Here is an 18335-nt window from a genome sequence, read left to right as displayed (position 1 = left end):
AACTGTATCCACTCAGCTCTCCAATTTGGGGGGCAGCAAATTTCCCTGTGATCTCAATACTCTGAGACAAATCTTCTAAGAGTTGTTTCGGTTTCGTTTTGCATTTGTTGTTAGGACATAGTGAAAACTTCCAAGTTCCTTACATGCGGGACCAGAAAACAGAATTTTGGTTGTTTTTTGTGTGTTTGTGTGTGTGTGTTTTATGGCATATATCAACCTCTAATAAATAGAAGTTTTACTATGTTCACCACTTGCCTTACTCCACTAGAATGTGTTTCATTTACTGTGGGTTTTTTTCACTAATATATCCTGCACCTACATCAGTGACTGGCATGTTAGTGAGTACTCAAACATTTACTGACTGAATGCCCACCATTTCTTCAAATCCAAGTCTAGGGTATAGAAAAACAAAGGAACTTGAATGCAGAATCTTCCATCAATCGCACCACAAAAAATAACTGTAAAAACTTTAATTTGGGTTTATACCTTGCAGGCTACCTGGATTCCAAGTGGTCTTGGAAGCAAATGAAATGTGGTTGCAACACCTGTCACTCCACTGTTGCCTTGGATTCATTTAAACTTAACAGAATGCCTAGCCAGGAAGTCAACTTTCTTAGTTATTACTCACAGAGCTCCAAACATTCAGCTCTCAGAAAGCTAAATCTAGAAAGGATAATGTGTTCACAGATAAGCATACATCATAAAGTCAACATGATTAAGAGTCAAAAGAACACTGTATTAGTAGAGGTAGTCCCTAGTTCCACTGCAGTACATATTAGTTGACTTAACAACCTCTTTGGGTTTGGTTTATTTTTTAAATAGGTAATGTCTTACCTACCTGAAAGGGAATGGTCCATGTAATTTCTTTGAACCCCCAACTCTAAAGCCATTAATCCTTTACTTTGTCCAAAAAATATTTTTTAATATTCACCTAAGATCAATATATTGATCAATATATTGTGTGGATCACAACAAACTGTGGAAAATTCTGAAAGAGATGGGAATATCACACTACCTGACCTGCCTCTTGAGAAACTTATATGCAGGTCAGGAAGCAAGTTAGAACTGGACATGGAACAGACTGGTTCCAAACAGGAAAAGGAGTACGTCAAGGCTGTATATCGTCACCCTGCTTATTTAACTTCTATTCAGAGTACATCATGAAAACGCTGGGCTGGAGGAAGCACAAGCTGGAATCAAGATTGCCGGGAGAAATATCAAGAACCTCAGATATGCAGATGACACCACTCTTATGGCAGAAAGTGAAAGTGAAGTCGCTCAGTCGTGTCCGACTCTCTGCGACCCCGTGGACTGTAGCCCACCAGGCTCCTCCATCCATGGGATTCTCCAGGAAGAATACTGGAGTGGGTTGCCTTTTCCTTCTCCAGGGGATCTTCCCGACCCAGGGATCGAACCCAGGTCTCCCGCATTGCAGGCAGATGCTTTAACCTCTGAGCCACCAGGGAAGCCAGAGGAACTCAAAAGCCTCTTGATGAAAGTGAAAGAGGAGAGTGAAAAAGTTGGATTAAAGCTCAACATTCAGAAAACTAAGATCATGGCATCTGGTCCCATCACTTCATGGGAAAAAGATGGGGAAACAGTGGAAACAGTGTCAGACTTTATTTTTTTGGGCTCCAAAATCAGATGCTGATTGCAGCCATGAAATTAAAAGATGCTTACTCCTTGGAAGGAAAGATATGACCAACCTAGATAGCATATTAAAAAGCAGAGACATTACTTTGCCAACAAAGGTCCATCTAGTCAAGGCTATGGTTTTCCCAGTGGTCATGTATGGATATGAGAGTTTGACTGTGAAGAAGGCTGAGCGCCGAAGAATTGATGCTTTTGAACTGTGGTGTTGGAGAAGACTCTTGAGAGTCCCTTGGCCTGCAAGGAGATCCAACCAGTCCATTCTAAAGGAGATCAGTCCTGGGTGTTCATTGGAAGGACTGATGCTAAAGCTGAAACTCCAATACTTTGGCCACCTCATGTGAAGAATTGACTCACTGGAAACAACTCTGATGCTGGGAGGGATTGGGGGCAGGAGAAGGGGACGACAGAGGATGAGATGGCTGGATGGCATCACCAACTCGATGGACATGAGTTTGAGTGAATTCCGGGAGTTGGTGATGGACAGGGAGGCCTCGCGTGCTGCGATTCATGGGGTCGCAGAGAGTGGGACACGACTGAGCGACTGAACTGAACCTACGATCAATATGAAAGATTGCTGCGGCTGCTGCGTCACTTCAGTCGTGTCCGACTCTGTGTGACCCCATAGACAGAATCCCTGGGATTCTCCAGGCAAGAACCCTGGAGTGGGTTGCCATTTCCTTCCATTACCTACACAAAAACAGTATCAGTTAAGTATATAAATTACACATTACAGACTTAAGTCTGGCACTTTGCTTGTGGTTGGTATCCTACATTTGGTTTAAAAGGATGAGAAATGTGGGACTCAATCTAAATTGTTCAAAATTCTGACTTACAATGTATGATTTTTCAGATTAGTAGGTTCGAATGGAGAAAAAACATGTTTGATTTGGCTTTCTTACATATTATAGACTTAAAGTCTGGCACTCTGTTTGTGGCTTGTATCCTGCATTTGGTTTAAAAAGATAAGAAGAAAAGGAACTCAATCTAAACCATTTAAAATTCTGTTATAATGCATGATTTTTCAAATTAGCAAATTCTTAGTGGAGGAAAAAAAAGTTTGACTTGGCTTTCACCTGCTTAATCTGTGTAAATCAAGGTCTCACTTTACCAGCTTTCACTTGAGTAACCAATTTCAACTGGGGCGGTGCAGATAATGCAGTTAATGGGGAGCTGACTAGGAAAAATACCAACTAAGTTAGAATATCCGGGCCCTAATTTCAATGTTGACCTGACACTCACAATGTATAACTCATTTAGTTAATTACCTTGGATATTCCTTCATCTTGAAAATAAAGATAATGGAGTCAGATTTACATAAAAGCCAAAGAGCAGAAAGGGAATAATGAAATTAGCTTACTTAAAGTGACAACAAACTGATCCTTACACCTAAGGATAACCACAACCAAGAAAGTGGGAAACATGATTACCAATGTTATTAAGATACAGAAGCTGAATCCTTAATAAAATTGAATCCTCAATAAAATTCATAGCCCATGGAACTGTAGTAATTCAAATTATTTCAAGATTCACTGCTGGATAAATAACAGCAGAGAAAAATTATAAAATAACAGCCATGGCAGTTTGGCGTAAGTAAAATCTTTTTAACGTTAAAACTCGTTTTAAAGATTTCCCTTGAAAGAATTATTTGTATGTTTTAAAATATTTTTAAAAAGCTGGTGTTTGCTACCTGGTATTCAAGCTGGAGAAATGTAATCTTGATGAAGAGAGTGGGCTGTGTACACGTGTGTGTAAGTGCACGTGTGGTATGCTTATAAAATTTTAAAAGTAAACCCTAATACTCCTATATCTCACCTATGATAGCATCTAATGAATGTAGTAAGATGAATGATGTCTTTCATAAGACATAATTGGGAAAAGTAACGTAGGCTGTTACTGTAGAAAACCACAAAAGTAGAAAAATTTTGCTTTTTGTTTTCATCTGCAATCCAAATTAGGAGTTAAGAGCTCTTGACCGTACAGGGTTCAAGTTGACATCAAATATCAAAATGTGTAGATTACTTACATCTACACTGATGTTCATGGAAGGAAAAAGAAATCATCGAACATTTTTGGGGGGAAATAGTAATCATTCCAAATCTAGGTTCATTCATAACTCTAATGTTAATATTTTATTTTCTCTAAAGCAGCCTATCAGTACTTTTTAAAAATGCAATTTGTGTTCTCAATTGCCTCAGGATAGCCTTTATTTAAGCAGTAACAGGAGGTGCTCTGGAGGTTGGAAAAATTGAACTCTCAATGAAATCAGCTATTAATTTTTTTTAAGTAGATTACTCAAATAGATGTGAAATTCCTTAGACTGCAATCACAAAGGCAAAAATTTGTGTCTGTAGTGTGTGTTTGACAAGATATATGATAAACATTGCTTTGTGTCAAGAAATAGTGCTAATTAAAAGGCATGGAACCTATAATAAATAAAAACATAACAGGGTTGAGTAAAACAACCTTCCAAACCAAGAAAAACCAGAGAACTTCTTTACATATCAGTCACCTGCCTGAGTTAAAAGTAAACATGAAGTTCACTCCGTTTATGTTTGCACCATTGTGCTCTTTCTCATATTCATAAATATATACTCACATACACATATGATATGTGACAAGTGTGACTGAGGAGTTAAATTTGTATTTTAATCTAAATTTAAATAACCACATGTGGTTAGTTAGTGGCACCTATTTTGGACAGTGCAGGGTCCTAGAAAAATAAGCATAGTAAGTAAAATGACACTGGAACAGAATACACTGAGGTTAGAAAAACTGAGTGAAACTGACAATTGTATTTCAAAAATACCATATTCTGTTTCCTTAACACCTTCACTACAGCTACTTTTCAATTTCTGCAAGTTCCTTCCTATCTGTGCAAAAGTAATTACCACTTACATGCTGGATCATCTGTTTCCAGGCCTAACTTCTAAGCACTAGATTTATCTAACTGCTTACTTGACATCTCCACTTAACATCCCACAGGTACTAAAACATATCTTACCCTTACATCCAAACAAACTAAAAGAAATTAGCCCTCCTGCAAAGTTCCATAGTTTAGTAAATACATTCAGGTGCTTAAGTAAAAATCCTGGAAGTAACTTGTGATTCTCTAACCCACTTTTTCCAACCAATCATCAAGTCTTACTAACCTTTCTTCCTTCAGTTCAGTTCAGTTGCTCAGTCGTGTCTGACTCTTTGCGACCCCATGAATCACAGCACGCCAGGCCTCCCTGTCCATCACCAACTCCCGGAGTTCACTCAAACTCATGTCCATTGAGTCGGTGATGCCATCCAGCCATCTCATTCTCTGTCGTCCCTGTCTCCTCCCACCTCCAATCCCTCCTAGCATCAGACTCTTTTCCAGTGAGTCAACTCGTCGCATGAGGTGGCCAAAGTATTGGAGTTTCAGCTTTAGCATCAGTCCTTCCAATGAACACCCAGGATTGATCTCCTTTAGAATGGACTGGTTGGATCTCCTTGCAGTCCAAGGGACTCTCAAGAGTCTTCTCCAACACCACAGTTCAAAAGCATCAGTTCTTCGGCGATCAGCTTTCTTCACAGTCCAACTCTCACATCCACACATGACCACGGGAAAAACCATAGCCTTGACTAGACGGACCTTTGTTGGCAAAGTAATGTCTCTGCTTCTTTAGATTCCCTTAAATGTTTCTTTCTTTCCATCCCCAATGCTACAATCCCAATCAAAGCCACTGTCATCTCACCCAGATTACTCCTCCAGCCTCCCATATGGCCACTTGGCTCCTAGTTTTGATTCCCTCCAAAACCATTCTTCTCAAGGTAGTCAGTGATGTTTTAAAAACATGTATCAGAGAATGTTAAAAGATGACAGTTAATCACATGGTACATGGGACTAATATTTGTTGCCTTCCCTGATTAAGTTTTCTTCAGCCAGTTAAATAGTTCCCACTGGGTAAGGTCTCTTTTACCCTTAGCATTTTTCTTTTCATGAACATTTGAAAACATAATTTAATGTTCTTTAATAGCCAGTGTTAAAACTTCTTCTAGGAATCCTATACTCAGTTTCTACCTCTTAATTACCAAGATACCTTAAACAGCACAATTTTTATGAAAGGTTACAAAACAGAACAAAAAGCATTTTCTTTACAAAGGCTCAGGGAATGGGGGAATTACCTCCAGTCGGTCAACGTCTTCACCACAAGCCAGTTTTTACAAGATATATTCATTATATACTCTAATTGCTTTGTTTTTTAAAAAATTCCCCAAATCCTGTAGTTTGGGATTTTATAAATAGTAAATATGAACAATTAAATAACTATATTGAAGGTCACTATTACCATACAAAATAATTTGTTGCATTTTTGTGCAGCTATTTTTTTATACCTTATGCATGCCATATGCTTTACTAAAGTTTTCCAGAAGATTCAATGGTGGTGAGAGTCATTTCTCTTAGTTGCACATTTTTGTGGTTCAAGGACATTGCAAAGGCTGATTTCATGTCCAACTTCAGTTAAACATAGGATTGGAACTTAAAAGATTCAATGGTAAAACATTTAAAAGTACATTATTTATATTGAATATCTTACTACATAATAACTAAAAAAGTCAGAATTTTTATGTAGTCAAAATAAACAATATAATCCAGGTTGAAAAGTACATTTTCTGAAGACTGTTGATGCCTTTTAGCCTAGAATTATAACTCAGAATAGCTATGTATTTATCACAGTACAAGCCATGTTAAATATCCGTGAAAGCCTGACCTTTATGAGGAGAAAAGTCAAAATGGTTAAATATTGTTTTCTGGTATCCTTTTTGTGGTGTTGTATTCCTTGTAAACTATGTACTATTCAAATTATCATGTATCTAATTAAAAACAAGTTCTGATGTACAGATTAAAATAGAATCAAAAGAGACCATCATCATATAAAATACTTTTTCATAACTTTTTCTGAACTGTTAAAAATGAGTTTTGAGGTGAGATATGAAGAAAACTATAAAGATAAATATTAAAATAAATATTTTGAGCCATATATGAAACATTCCCTTTGGTATTGGAAAGTAGTTTTATGTGCTACCTAGCTAGCTAGACTTATTGAAAAATAATTCCTAAAAAATAGTGAAAAAAAGTGATATAGATGACTAGTGCAAACGTTATTTGTATATTAAGCCTGATCAGACTAACGGAAGGTTAAATTCACCATATATATAATGCCAGAATGATAAAAGGTAAATAATACATGCAATCTAAATAATAATGGTAACTGATGAAGCACCTACAGATGCTGATTAGATTTTTTAGAGTAAGATCCTTTTTAGAAGTACCTGTAACAAACTGATTTTATTGTCATTAAAACATCATTTGTTAGGATTGTCAGGATGGAGCTCTAATAATTTGCATGAAGAGATCAAACCTCTCCACTCTCTCACCTAGTGCCTTGTACAAAGGTGGGGGGGGAATGCCCCTTCCTCAAGACTCTTTACTTCCATCTGTCAGAAATTTGACGTAGTATCATGATTGTTAGAACAAGACACTTTACTGCCATCTGCTGAAAAACTGTCATAATAAATATACAGATTATGACATGACTAAATTCCCCCTAACATGCAGCAGTGTTGCATGCTGCACAACATGCAAAATTCATACTACTTTCAATAGTGGACACTATTCCTCCTACCAAAAAGTCCCCAGTCTGAAACACTAGAAACTACTAACCAGTTGAAGTCTTGACCACAAACAGGTATTTATATTCAAAACAGTTTATATTTAGAATGTATGCTATCAACAGGATAATACCAAGTGTGTAAAGAAAAAGTGTTTTAAAAGGTACTAAGGACCAACTACAGTTTAAACCTTTTTTATATTTTAACTTATATTTCAAAGTTAAAAATTAAACTCACAAATGTCTCCTTAGAATTACTGTTGGCAGATTTAAGAAGGCATTCTATTCAATAACAAGTACTGATATCTGTTTTATAAAATTCTTATAATACTTTAATAAATAGCGTTCAAAATACTCTCTTAGATATCAAATCAGTATCACAACTCTTACATATTTAAATTCTCAGAGATTTGATAATTAACCAAAGATTGTCAAGTGTATTCCAGTTACCCAAATTGGCTCTTAAAGGCTAAACTAACCAAAAGAATAAGGCAAAAGTTTTTGGTAAAGATATGTGGTATATCTTCCCTGATGGCTCAGCAGGTAAAGAATTCGCCTGTCAATGCAGGAGACACAAGAGATGTGGGCTCAAATTCCTGGGCTGTGAAGATTCTCTGGAGGAGAAAATGGCAACCCACTCCAGTATTCTTGCCTGGAAAACCTCATGGGCAGAGAGCCTTTGTTCTACATACAAAGGGTCACAAACAGCTGGACACAACTGAGTGATAATACATGGATTGGATGTGGTATATCATCTTATACCATCTTCGGGTATAAGCAAAATGAAATCTTTCTCCACAAGTTATTTAGTTAAATTTGAAAATTGTAGGAATGTATTCTTCTGCTTTTATGGGTTATGTCATTTGCGTTCATCTAATTTTTAATCATGCAAGAATAACCATATATCCTGGTTTTCCAGAGACATTTCTGATGTATGGTTACTGACAGTGCCCCCTTTCCATTTCAAAGTGTCCCACTTTATACCCTTTAACCATGACCCCTTCTTACTCATGCAAAATGACAAATTCTGCAAGCTGAAATCTGAACTCAATACGTATAAATGGCTTAGGAATAACTGAGATGAAAAGCAAAAGTTACCACAAAAGTTATCAGAGAAAGACTAATAAATTATGATGTATAACAGTTTATCTATTTTAAATGATTCATTCATCTGAAACTGTCACAACAGTGTTAACTGGCTATACCTCAATACAAAATTAAAAGTTTTAAATTCAGGCTTTACAATGAGATAAATTAGAAATATGCAAATATTATTTATAGAGCTCATTCCAATTGCATCCAATTGCATCATCCACCTTTCAGTAAAAGTACAAATAAATATTTTATGTGTTTTTCCTCCTGCAAGAATTTCTATCATCTATTGTTTTCAATTGTATCCATCAAATCCATAAATTACTTAGCATCTCTCCCTTCTTTCTGTATGAAATAATCATTTGCGATTTTAAAAGTATTAAACTACCACAAAAGAATTTTTGACATTGCCACGGTGCTACTAAATATATTAACAAAAAAGCAAAGTTTAGAGCAATATTTTTAAAATGTAACATTCTATGACATTCTTTTTTTATCTACTGAGCCTCACAGAGAGATCAAACCTAATTTCTTTAAAAGAAAGGACCACTGTTGGACATGGCAATTAGTCCCACTACAGTTTAGGAAATTATCAGCTCATATGTAGTCATTCAATAATATCTCTTATTATATTCAAACTATTTAAATATTAAATATCCTGAATGCACAAGGATAATTGGGAAATTAAGAGTCCATTTTAGCTTCATATTAGAAGTAATGAAATCCACAAGCTCTCCAAGGTGACAGCCATACATGTGACATATTTTATGCACCTTAAAAAAATTGTAATTCCTCAGCTATAGATGGTTTGTCTGTAACTTCGACATGTAGGGTTGTGATCACCTTGCATTTCTATTATAAACTAACATAAATGAATGTAGGGGAACAAAAATATTTCAAAAACTATCTATTTTCATTTTTAAGAAACAATACTCATTTTAAAAAAAAGAGACATTAGGTTACTGCCTTTAAAGTTCAAGTTCCATTATCTTAAGATATAAACACACCTTGATATAAGATTTTTAAAAACCACACATACACACAAGCTTCAGGTAGAGCTGTAATAAACAAATTCCTTTTATAAACACAATTTTAACTGAAAAGCCACAGTAGATGGAAAAAAAAAGAAGAAAGGATATTACCTGGTAAAATCCAGTGACATCTACAATAGTTTTACAGCACATTTAAGCATTCTACGGTTTTATATCTTTACCTGCCTTCCATTTCTTAGTTGCTCCTTAAAAAATTGCCAATTACGACTATAGGTTCAACTTCAAACTTAGTCCTGATTTTGAGTGCCAGGAAAAGCAAAACAACATTCCAAATTTCCATCTTAATGTTATAACCTCACTTCAAAAATGGTTTTATTTAAATTACAATGCCCATCTAAATAGAAAAAAAAAAAAGAAAACCAAGCAGCAACATGTAATTATACATAATAGTTATTCATTATATGGGAAGTGATTTTTAGGATGACGTATCTAGAATGCACTTGCTCTGTGAGTCTCTTCAGTAATTGACTTAGACCAACACTATCAAAAGTAAGAGTACTGTAATAAGGGGCACACATTTACAATACTGCTAGCCTTAAAAGCAGTAAAGCAAAAGAAAATACACCAAATAGCACATGCATATCTCACAGAACTTTCACTGAACTATCAATGACTTTTATGCAATGTGCTCTTTTCTGTAACTGTATTAACAACTACCAAAAAAAGAAAGATGAGATTGAAATCAATGGTACTGAACTGAATTGTTTGAAGCCAGTGCCCCATTTGTGGGGAAAAGTGCATTTAATTCAGCAGCAATATAGCACAGTGTGAAGATATTGTGCTTAGACGCAGATTCCAGAACTGAAAGATGTACAAGGCAAGTCAAGATATAAAACCATAGTACACTGTTAAATAACCTTGAAACATACATATATTGCAGTGTTCAAAGAAAAACATTCATTTCAATGGACAAGGCTAGGGAGAAATCCTTAAAGTTACCTATCGTAGTTTATGATATAATAAATACATATCTATATAGCATTGTATATACATATATAGAATGTGTTTATGTGTATCTTTTTCTTTTTTTTGCCAAATTATTCTGTTAAGTTTCTGTGGATCTGCAACTTTCAGGAATGAAAACTCCTTTGCACTACAAGTTTCTGTTCCCCCAAACTTCAGAAAAGATATTTATACTAGAAAAGGCATCAATACTTTCCCCGAACCCAAAGACTTATTTCAGATATTTTGCTTCACAATTGATCAGAGAAACACAATTAAAGGAATTCAAAAATTTTTGACTGTATCTTTTCACTTTGCCAGTTGTTTCAACAAGCAGATATCTTTTAATATTTAAATCAGCTAATGCAAATTCTTTAGCAGAGGATATAAACAAGATTTTGCTGATCAAAACAGAGCAAATCAAAACCAAAAAAATAAAATAAAATCCAGTGATTTACTCTGACTGTAAACAATATATAAAATTCAAATCTCAAATTTCAAAATAAGTTAAAAGAAAAATTCTACCTTCAGGGCCTATAATACTATAAAGATCTGACAATTGGTAAGGGGGAAATATATATGAAAAGTTGCAACAAAATTGCTTGCCCAGAATTTTTGCTAAGAAAAAGTATATCTAACTATACTACCTCTGGCCCTTAAATTTAATAATTTCATAATTTGTTGGCAAATGTTTTAAGCAAACTGGCATATCATTATTACACAACAGAAAAACATCCATCAAGTTCAGCAAAGAAAACTTATATAAGCTTTTTGTACAGAATTTAAAAAAATCTAAATGGCTATGATTCCTCTATTAGCAGAAACACATAAACATAGTCTTTATAAACCTGCCAAATATATCAATATCTACATAAATAGATACAGATATAGATATGAAACATTAATGGCAGTCTATTTTTGAACAGTGTGTGGGACCAGCAGATTTGTATCAGACCATGGCACGATATGGACCCTGCATCTTTAGGAACTGAATGATGAAAGAAGGACCCCCAGCAACAATCTGAGGTGGAAGATGGCTGAGTGGACAGTTCTCAATACTCATGATTGAAAGCTTGCTGCAAAGAGCCAGCTCAAAGGGAAGGCTATGCAGGTTGGGGTTGTCATTCAAATACAGTTCTTCTAGATTCTCCAGTGTACCTGTTATAAAAAATAATTTAAAAAAAATAGTTATCATTTAAAAAGCTCAACTGAGCATGATCCTTATCCTGGGTATCATGCATACACACAGTGCCTTTTACTCTCTTCTCTTAGTTTTAAAACTCTCTACGACTATGGATCTCAAACTTTCCTGCTTATTCAAACAAGGGAGATTTTTTTAAAGTGATGTCCAGGTCACATGATATACCAATAAAAATCTCTTCCTTTATGTTTGGTTTTCAAGCTCAGTTTCTTTGAAAAAATATATATCTCCAGAGACTCTGTTCGGGATAGCCTGGCATTCATGTGTATTTTTTTTTTAATTCCAAAAGTTATATAATCAACTTACATAGTAAGTACCTATAATTACTTTCATGTTGAAGAAAATGTGATAATCTCTCTTAGCAATAAATTTCTCAAGTGAAAGGTTTTGTTACTTTGTATAAATCTTTTGCTAAGAGTTATTATATATTTGCCAGTAAGGCAAAAGTCAATTTATGTAATCTTTAAAATTTTTCCTTAGACCATCTTAGGATACTCATACTTTCTAGGCAAACAGTCTCAAGCAATTGCATATGGCCAGCTGGATAAACACACTAGAAGTAAGTATATAAAGTTGCTTTATGTGTTTCCAATTTTTAAATTTCAAAATCTGTAATATTTGATAGTGGTATGTAATAAAACTAATTTAAAAAGTTACTAGATATTGGATTTGTTTACATTTAAGATTTTATGTATTATTCAGAGCAACCTTATGGAAAGTTATTAGAATCCATATTTTATAGATAGGAACTTGAAGCTTAAGGAGGTTCTTCAATGCCACAACCCAGAAGCAGTAGAGCCAGATTTTGAATTGTCTATTGTACTCCAAAACCACTCTTAACCACTAATCTATAGTGCCTCTGAAACAGCATGGTATAGATGAGAGAAAAACAAATGGGATTACTAATTTTAGTACTATGTGACTGTAACTGATTAAAAATCACTGTAACATGAAGCAACTTGCACTGCGTAAAATTCAAGGTGTTCATATTGACAGTATGAAATAATGGATATGAAAACACTTGGAAAATTCTAAAGTAACTGTCAAAAATTAACATTAATCAAATATTAATGTCAATCCTAAAACCTCACAAGGGAAAGTTCTTTGGTCAGAAGAAACTAATTTATTCAAGCTTGTGTAATTTTTATTTTTGGAAGAAAAAGAACTCCTCCAAATTAACGTTAAATCTACTGAAATACAAGTATGCTAAAAGATTCTTAAATATTATGTTAAACTCAATTCCCCATGAGGAAACATAATAAAAACTAACCAACTACTACTACGGCTGCTACTGCTGCTGCTAAGTTGCTTCAGTCGTGTCCGACTCTGTGCGACCCCATAGATGGCAGCTGACCATGCTCCACCGTCCCTGGGATTCTCCAGGCAAGAACACTGGAGTGGGTTGCCATTTCCTTCTCCAACTACTACCACTAGTGCTCTATAAAAAAAAAATCTTTGGCTTGATGTAATTTGAGTAAGTTGACAAAAATAGTAGATTTATTATATTTACCTGAAACACTGCTTGAACACATGTTCTAGTAACTAATAAAAGCATGTTATTAGTACAGAGTCAAATATCCAAAGGGTTCATACCAATTTCCTCAGGAAGATGAGTAAGTAGGTTCTCTCCAAGGCCTAGATGTGTAAGATTGGTAAGGTGACCAATGCCTCTGGGAAGAGTGGTCAGTTGGTTGTTTGTCAAGACTAATTTCTAAAAGGTTAACAAAATAAAAGATGGTTACATGTATGTTTCCTAAAACTGATGTAAATTTTTTAAAACTACATCTACTAAACCAGCAAGATAAATTTACAGGGAAATTAAATTGACTAATATTATATAGTAGTAGTGTAAAATTAGTCCCTCAGTCGTGTCTGACTCTCTGCGACCCCACAGACTGTAGCCCTCCAGGATTCTCTGTCCATGGGATTCTCCAGGCAAGAATACTGGAGTGGGTTGTATTCCCTTCTCCAGAGGATCTTCCCAACCCAGATATTGAACCTGGGTCTCCTGAATGGTAGGCAGATTCTTTACCGTCTGAGCCACATATTATATAAAAATCACTAAATAAGTTTTTCTTTCAAACACTATCATTTGTTAGGAAGACAAAAGCAGCTAGCTTACATGAACATAAAATTCAGCTTTACTAGGAAAATCTATTTGGTCCGAGAATAAAAAAATGTACGATTTGGAATGCATCCCCAAAACTTTAATTATATACCTATAAAATCATCAGAATGTTCTACCTGCAAATCCTTAAGATAAGCAATTTCATTGGGCAAGGATTCCAATTTGTTCTCCTCTAGATCCAATTCTCTTAACTTCCTAAGATTTCCAAGGCCATGAGGAAGCTTCTTTAGAAGATTGTTTGATAATATTAGAACCTAAAGAGAAATTATTGATAATGTTTGACAACTCACAAAACAGAAATATACTATCATCGTGTGCCTTAAAATTAAGCAATGTTAATTTTCTAAACAGTGAATATTAAGAGTAATGTCTAATTATATAACAAGCCATTAAACTTACTATTCTAAAAAAAAAAAATTACCAGTTACTGGAAACAAAATAGTCTGATTAAGTCAAAACCAATAAAAGCAAAAGGAAAGAATTTAAATTACAAAAAATACAAAAATTATTAACTACATGCACTAAGATTCATACAGGTAATGGTATTTTGATACTGAATAGTTACAAATACCTATCTAATAGGAAACCAATTATTTATTCAAAACTCCTTACAAGCAAGCCATTATTTAAGGTAGATAACAACTGACTTCTAAACTGCCTGTATCAATACACTAGTTATTATTTGTAGTAAATTTATTACATTGCAGGGCATCCTGCAGTATCTTGAATAAGGAAGGGAAAAAAGGTTGAAGAAGATACAAGTCTTCATTCTCAGAGAAGTTACAGTGGAGGGGGGTTAGGTAGGGATACAATACTGAGTATGGGGATAGTGAGAAGAGCACTAAATGGAAAGATCTATGTAAGGTTCTAGCTAAATTTTTAGGCCCACTTATTTCTTCCAAAGTTATACTACACACAATGAAGTAAACATATTCAATAAGACCAAGAAAATGACATTAGTAGCTATCACTGAGTTTACTACTATTTGCATGCATGCTTGCATGCTAAGTTGCTTCAGTTATATCAGACTCTTTGTGACCCACTGGACTGCATCCCCTGAAGCTCCTTTGTCCATGGGAGTCTCCAGGCAAAAATACTGGAATGGGTTGCCATGCCCTCCTCCAGGGGATCTTCCCAATCCAGGGATCAAACCCGTGTCCCCTATGTCTCTTGCACTGGCAGATGGATTCTTTACCACTAACGCCACATACTAAATGAAAAATGTGCATTATTGCATTTAGTCCTAATTACAATTCTATGTGGAGAAGGAAATGGCAACCCACTCCAATATTCTTGCCTAGAAAATCCCATGGATGGAGGAACCTGCCAGGCTACAGTCCATGGGGTCACAAAGAGTCAGAGACAACTCAGCGACTTCATTAGCACTAGCACAATTCTATGAGGAATATATTACTATCCCCATTTCACAGCTGAGGAAACTGAAGTTTGGGTACATTAAATCCATAAAGAGAGTTAAAAGTGGAATTGTACCCAGATCTATTTGGCTTCAAAGTTCCTGCTATTAGCCACTACACCATACTTTTTCACCTTATTAAATACAATAATAAAAGAATAGAAAAATTATAATTAAAAAAAAACGTGAGGACAATTTTAGAAATATTTACTATTAGTAAGTTTTTTCATCAAAAGAGTGAAAATGCTAGGGATTCAGAGGCAGGAGAAATCTTTGACTGAGGAAGTAACAGGAAGATAGATTTTGTTGTTGTTCAGTAGCTAAATTGTGTGTGAGTCTTTGCAACTCCATGGACTTCACGGATCTTTAATAATTTTAAAAGAAAAATTTAAGGGGATGAGAAAAGCGCATTCTAGATATTGGGAACAATAAAAGTACAGAGCTAGAAATATGCAGACGTTGCCAACAAAGAAACTAATCAATTCAGTTAGTAAATAAAAGAGGAGGTGGGTAATTAGGATGGAAAAGTAGGTCAGAATTATATAAAGGGTGCTGAATGCCAATATGAGGAACCCAGAATTATTTTAGAGGACAATGGTATAGCATTCTTAGAAACAGAGTTAAGAAAAAAATACAAAAGATGCTGCGCTTTAGAGACTCTTTCTTTCAAAGATACTTTATAGTATTCAAACTGACCAACTGTAGTGGGCAAAAGTAATTCAAAAGCATTGAGCCCAGATTAAGTCAACACCTCATCATCCTAATACAGCTGCATGTTTAAGAGAGCACTACACTTCTTTTTTTTTTTATTGACTGAATCTTGACTATTTACTTATTTATGACCACTTCATGTGGCATACAGGACCTAGTTCTCCAACCAGGGATCAAGTCCACACCCTCTGCACTGGGAGCGAGGAGTCTGAACCACTAGACTGCTAGGGAAGTCCTGAGAGCACTAACATTTCTAATTATGATCTTCAATTATGAAACTTCTTAATTGAAAACTTCATGAGGTAACTGCAGGGAAGTCTGAGTTCAAAATGCTCTTTTATACTCACCTCAAGAGAAACAAGACCAGACACATCCTCAGGGATCTTTGTGAGCTGATTAGTAGCTAAATTCAATTCTACCATACTGGTCCAAGTTCCAAAGTCCAAGGGAAGTGATGTCAACTGATTGTCCTGACAGAGACAAAATGAAGCATTCAAGGTAAAACCACAAAAACAAAGCTCCATATGTAACTCCCTATAGAAACAGAATTCTTAAACAGAAAAAGACATTCCTTTTTAAAAAATATCTAAATATAGAAAGAAAAAAAAAGGAACAAAAATGCTCAGCCTCCAAAGTTTTCCATATAGTTAAGTTCAGTCGCTAAGTTGTGTCCGACTCTTCATGACGCCATGGGCTACGAGCACAGGAGCCTTCCCTGTCCATCACCAACCGCAGAGCTTGCTCAAAATAATGTCCATCAAGCAGGTGATGCCATCCAACCATTTCATTATCTGTTGTCTCCTTCTCCTCCTGCCTTCAATCGTTCCCAGTTTCAGGGTCTTTTCCATGGAGTCAGTTCTTCACATCAGGTGGCCAAAGTATTGGCATTTCAGCTTCAGCATCAATCCTTCCAATGAATATTCAGCACTCATTTCCTTTAGGATGGACTGGTTGGATCTCCTTGCAGTCCAAGGGACTCTCAACAGTCTTCTCCAACACCACAGCTCAAAAGCATCAATTCCTCGGCATTCAGCTTTCTTTATAGTCCAACTCTCACATCCATACAGGAAAAACATAGATTTGACTAAACAGACCTTTGTCGGCCAAGTAATGTCTCTGCTTGTTAATATGCTGTCTATGTTGGTTATAGCTTTTCTTCCAAGGAGCAAGCGTCTCCTAATTTCATGGCTGCAGTCACCATCTGGGGTAATTTTGGAGCCCAAAGTAATGAAGTCTCTCACTATTTCCATTGTTTCCCCATCTATTTGCCATGAAGTAATGCAACCGGATGCCATGATCTTCGTTTTTTGAATGTGGAGTTTTAAGGCAGCTTTTTCACTCTCACTTTCATCAAGAGGCTCTTTAGTTCTTCACTTTCTGACATAGAGGCAGTGTCATCTGCATATCTGATGCTATTGATATTTCTCTTGGCAATCTTGATTCCAGTTTGTGCTTCATCCAGCCTGGCATTTCACATGATGTACTCTGCATATAAGTTAAATAAGCAGGGTGACAATACACAGCCTTGACATACTCCTTTCCCAATTTGCAACCAGTCTGTTATTCCATGCCGGTTCTAACTGTTGCTTCTTGACCTGCATACAGATTTCTCAGAAGGCAGGTTAGGTGGTCTAGTATTCCCATCTCTAGAAGAATTTTCCATAGTTTGTTGTGATCCACACAAAGGCTTACGTCAAAGGCTCTGGTGTAATCAATCAAGCAGAAGTAGATATTTTTCTGGTATTCTCTTGATTTTTTGATGATCCAACAGATGTTGGAAATTTGATCTCTGATTGGTTCCTCTGCCTTTTCTAAATCCAGCTTGAACATCTGGAAGTCCACGGTTCACTTACTGTTGAAACCTGGCTTGGAGAATTTTGGGCATCACTTTGTTAGCATGTGAGATGAGTCCAACTGTGTGGTAGTTTGAACATTCTTTGGCACTGCCTTTCTTTGGGATTGGAAAGAAAACTGACCTTTCCAGTCCTGTGGTCACTGATGAGTTTTCCAAATTTGCTGACATACTGAGTGCAGAACTTTAATAGCATCATCTTTTAGAATTTAGAACAGCTCAGCTAGAATTCCATCACCTCCACTAGCTTTGTTCCCACTTGACTTTGCATTCCAGGATGCCTGGCTCTAGGTGAGTGATCACACCATCATAGTTATCTGGGTCATGAAGCTATTTTTTTGTACAGTTCTTCTGTGTATTCTTGCCACCTCTTCTTAGTATCTTCTGTTTCTGTTGGGTCCATACCATTTCTGTCCTTTATTGAGCCCATTTTTGCATGAAATGTTCCCTTGGTATCTCTAATTTTCTTGAAGTGATCTCTAGTCTTTCCTATTCTATTGTTTTCCTCTATGTCTCTCCATTGATCACTGAGGAAGGCTTTCTTATCTCTCCTTGCTATTCTTTGGAACTCTGCATTCAAGTGGGTGTATCTTTCCTTTTCTCCTTTGCCTTTAGCTTCTCTTCTTTTCTGAGATATTTATAAGGCCTCCT

General features: G+C 35.8%; 1 protein-coding gene across 3 annotated transcripts in view; it reads right to left on the bottom strand.

Annotated features, from left to right (window-relative positions):
* Positions 1-9431: 9431 nt before the first annotated feature.
* The window catches only part of SHOC2 (SHOC2 leucine rich repeat scaffold protein), a 96187-nt gene continuing 87283 nt past the window's right edge, over positions 9432-18335 (bottom strand). For all 3 annotated transcript variants that reach the window (XM_055424668.2, XM_055424669.2, XM_055424670.2), the window contains exons 6-9: positions 16180-16302; positions 13824-13961; positions 13173-13290; positions 9432-11536 (exon numbers count right to left, since the gene is read on the bottom strand). In XM_055424668.2, coding sequence (XP_055280643.1) covers positions 11328-11536; positions 13173-13290; positions 13824-13961; positions 16180-16302 — 588 coding nt within the window. In that variant the 3' untranslated portion in view covers positions 9432-11327. The remainder of the gene's footprint in view (positions 11537-13172; positions 13291-13823; positions 13962-16179; positions 16303-18335) is intronic.

The sequence above is a fragment of the Moschus berezovskii genome, chromosome 12 (assembly GCF_049115385.1).
Source record: "Moschus berezovskii isolate FMDL1 chromosome 12, NW_MosBer_1.0, whole genome shotgun sequence".
NCBI classification, from domain to species: Eukaryota; Metazoa; Chordata; class Mammalia; order Artiodactyla; family Moschidae; genus Moschus; species Moschus berezovskii.
Note: the sequence above shows the minus strand (reverse complement) of the source record. Positions and strands in the feature narration are given on the sequence as shown.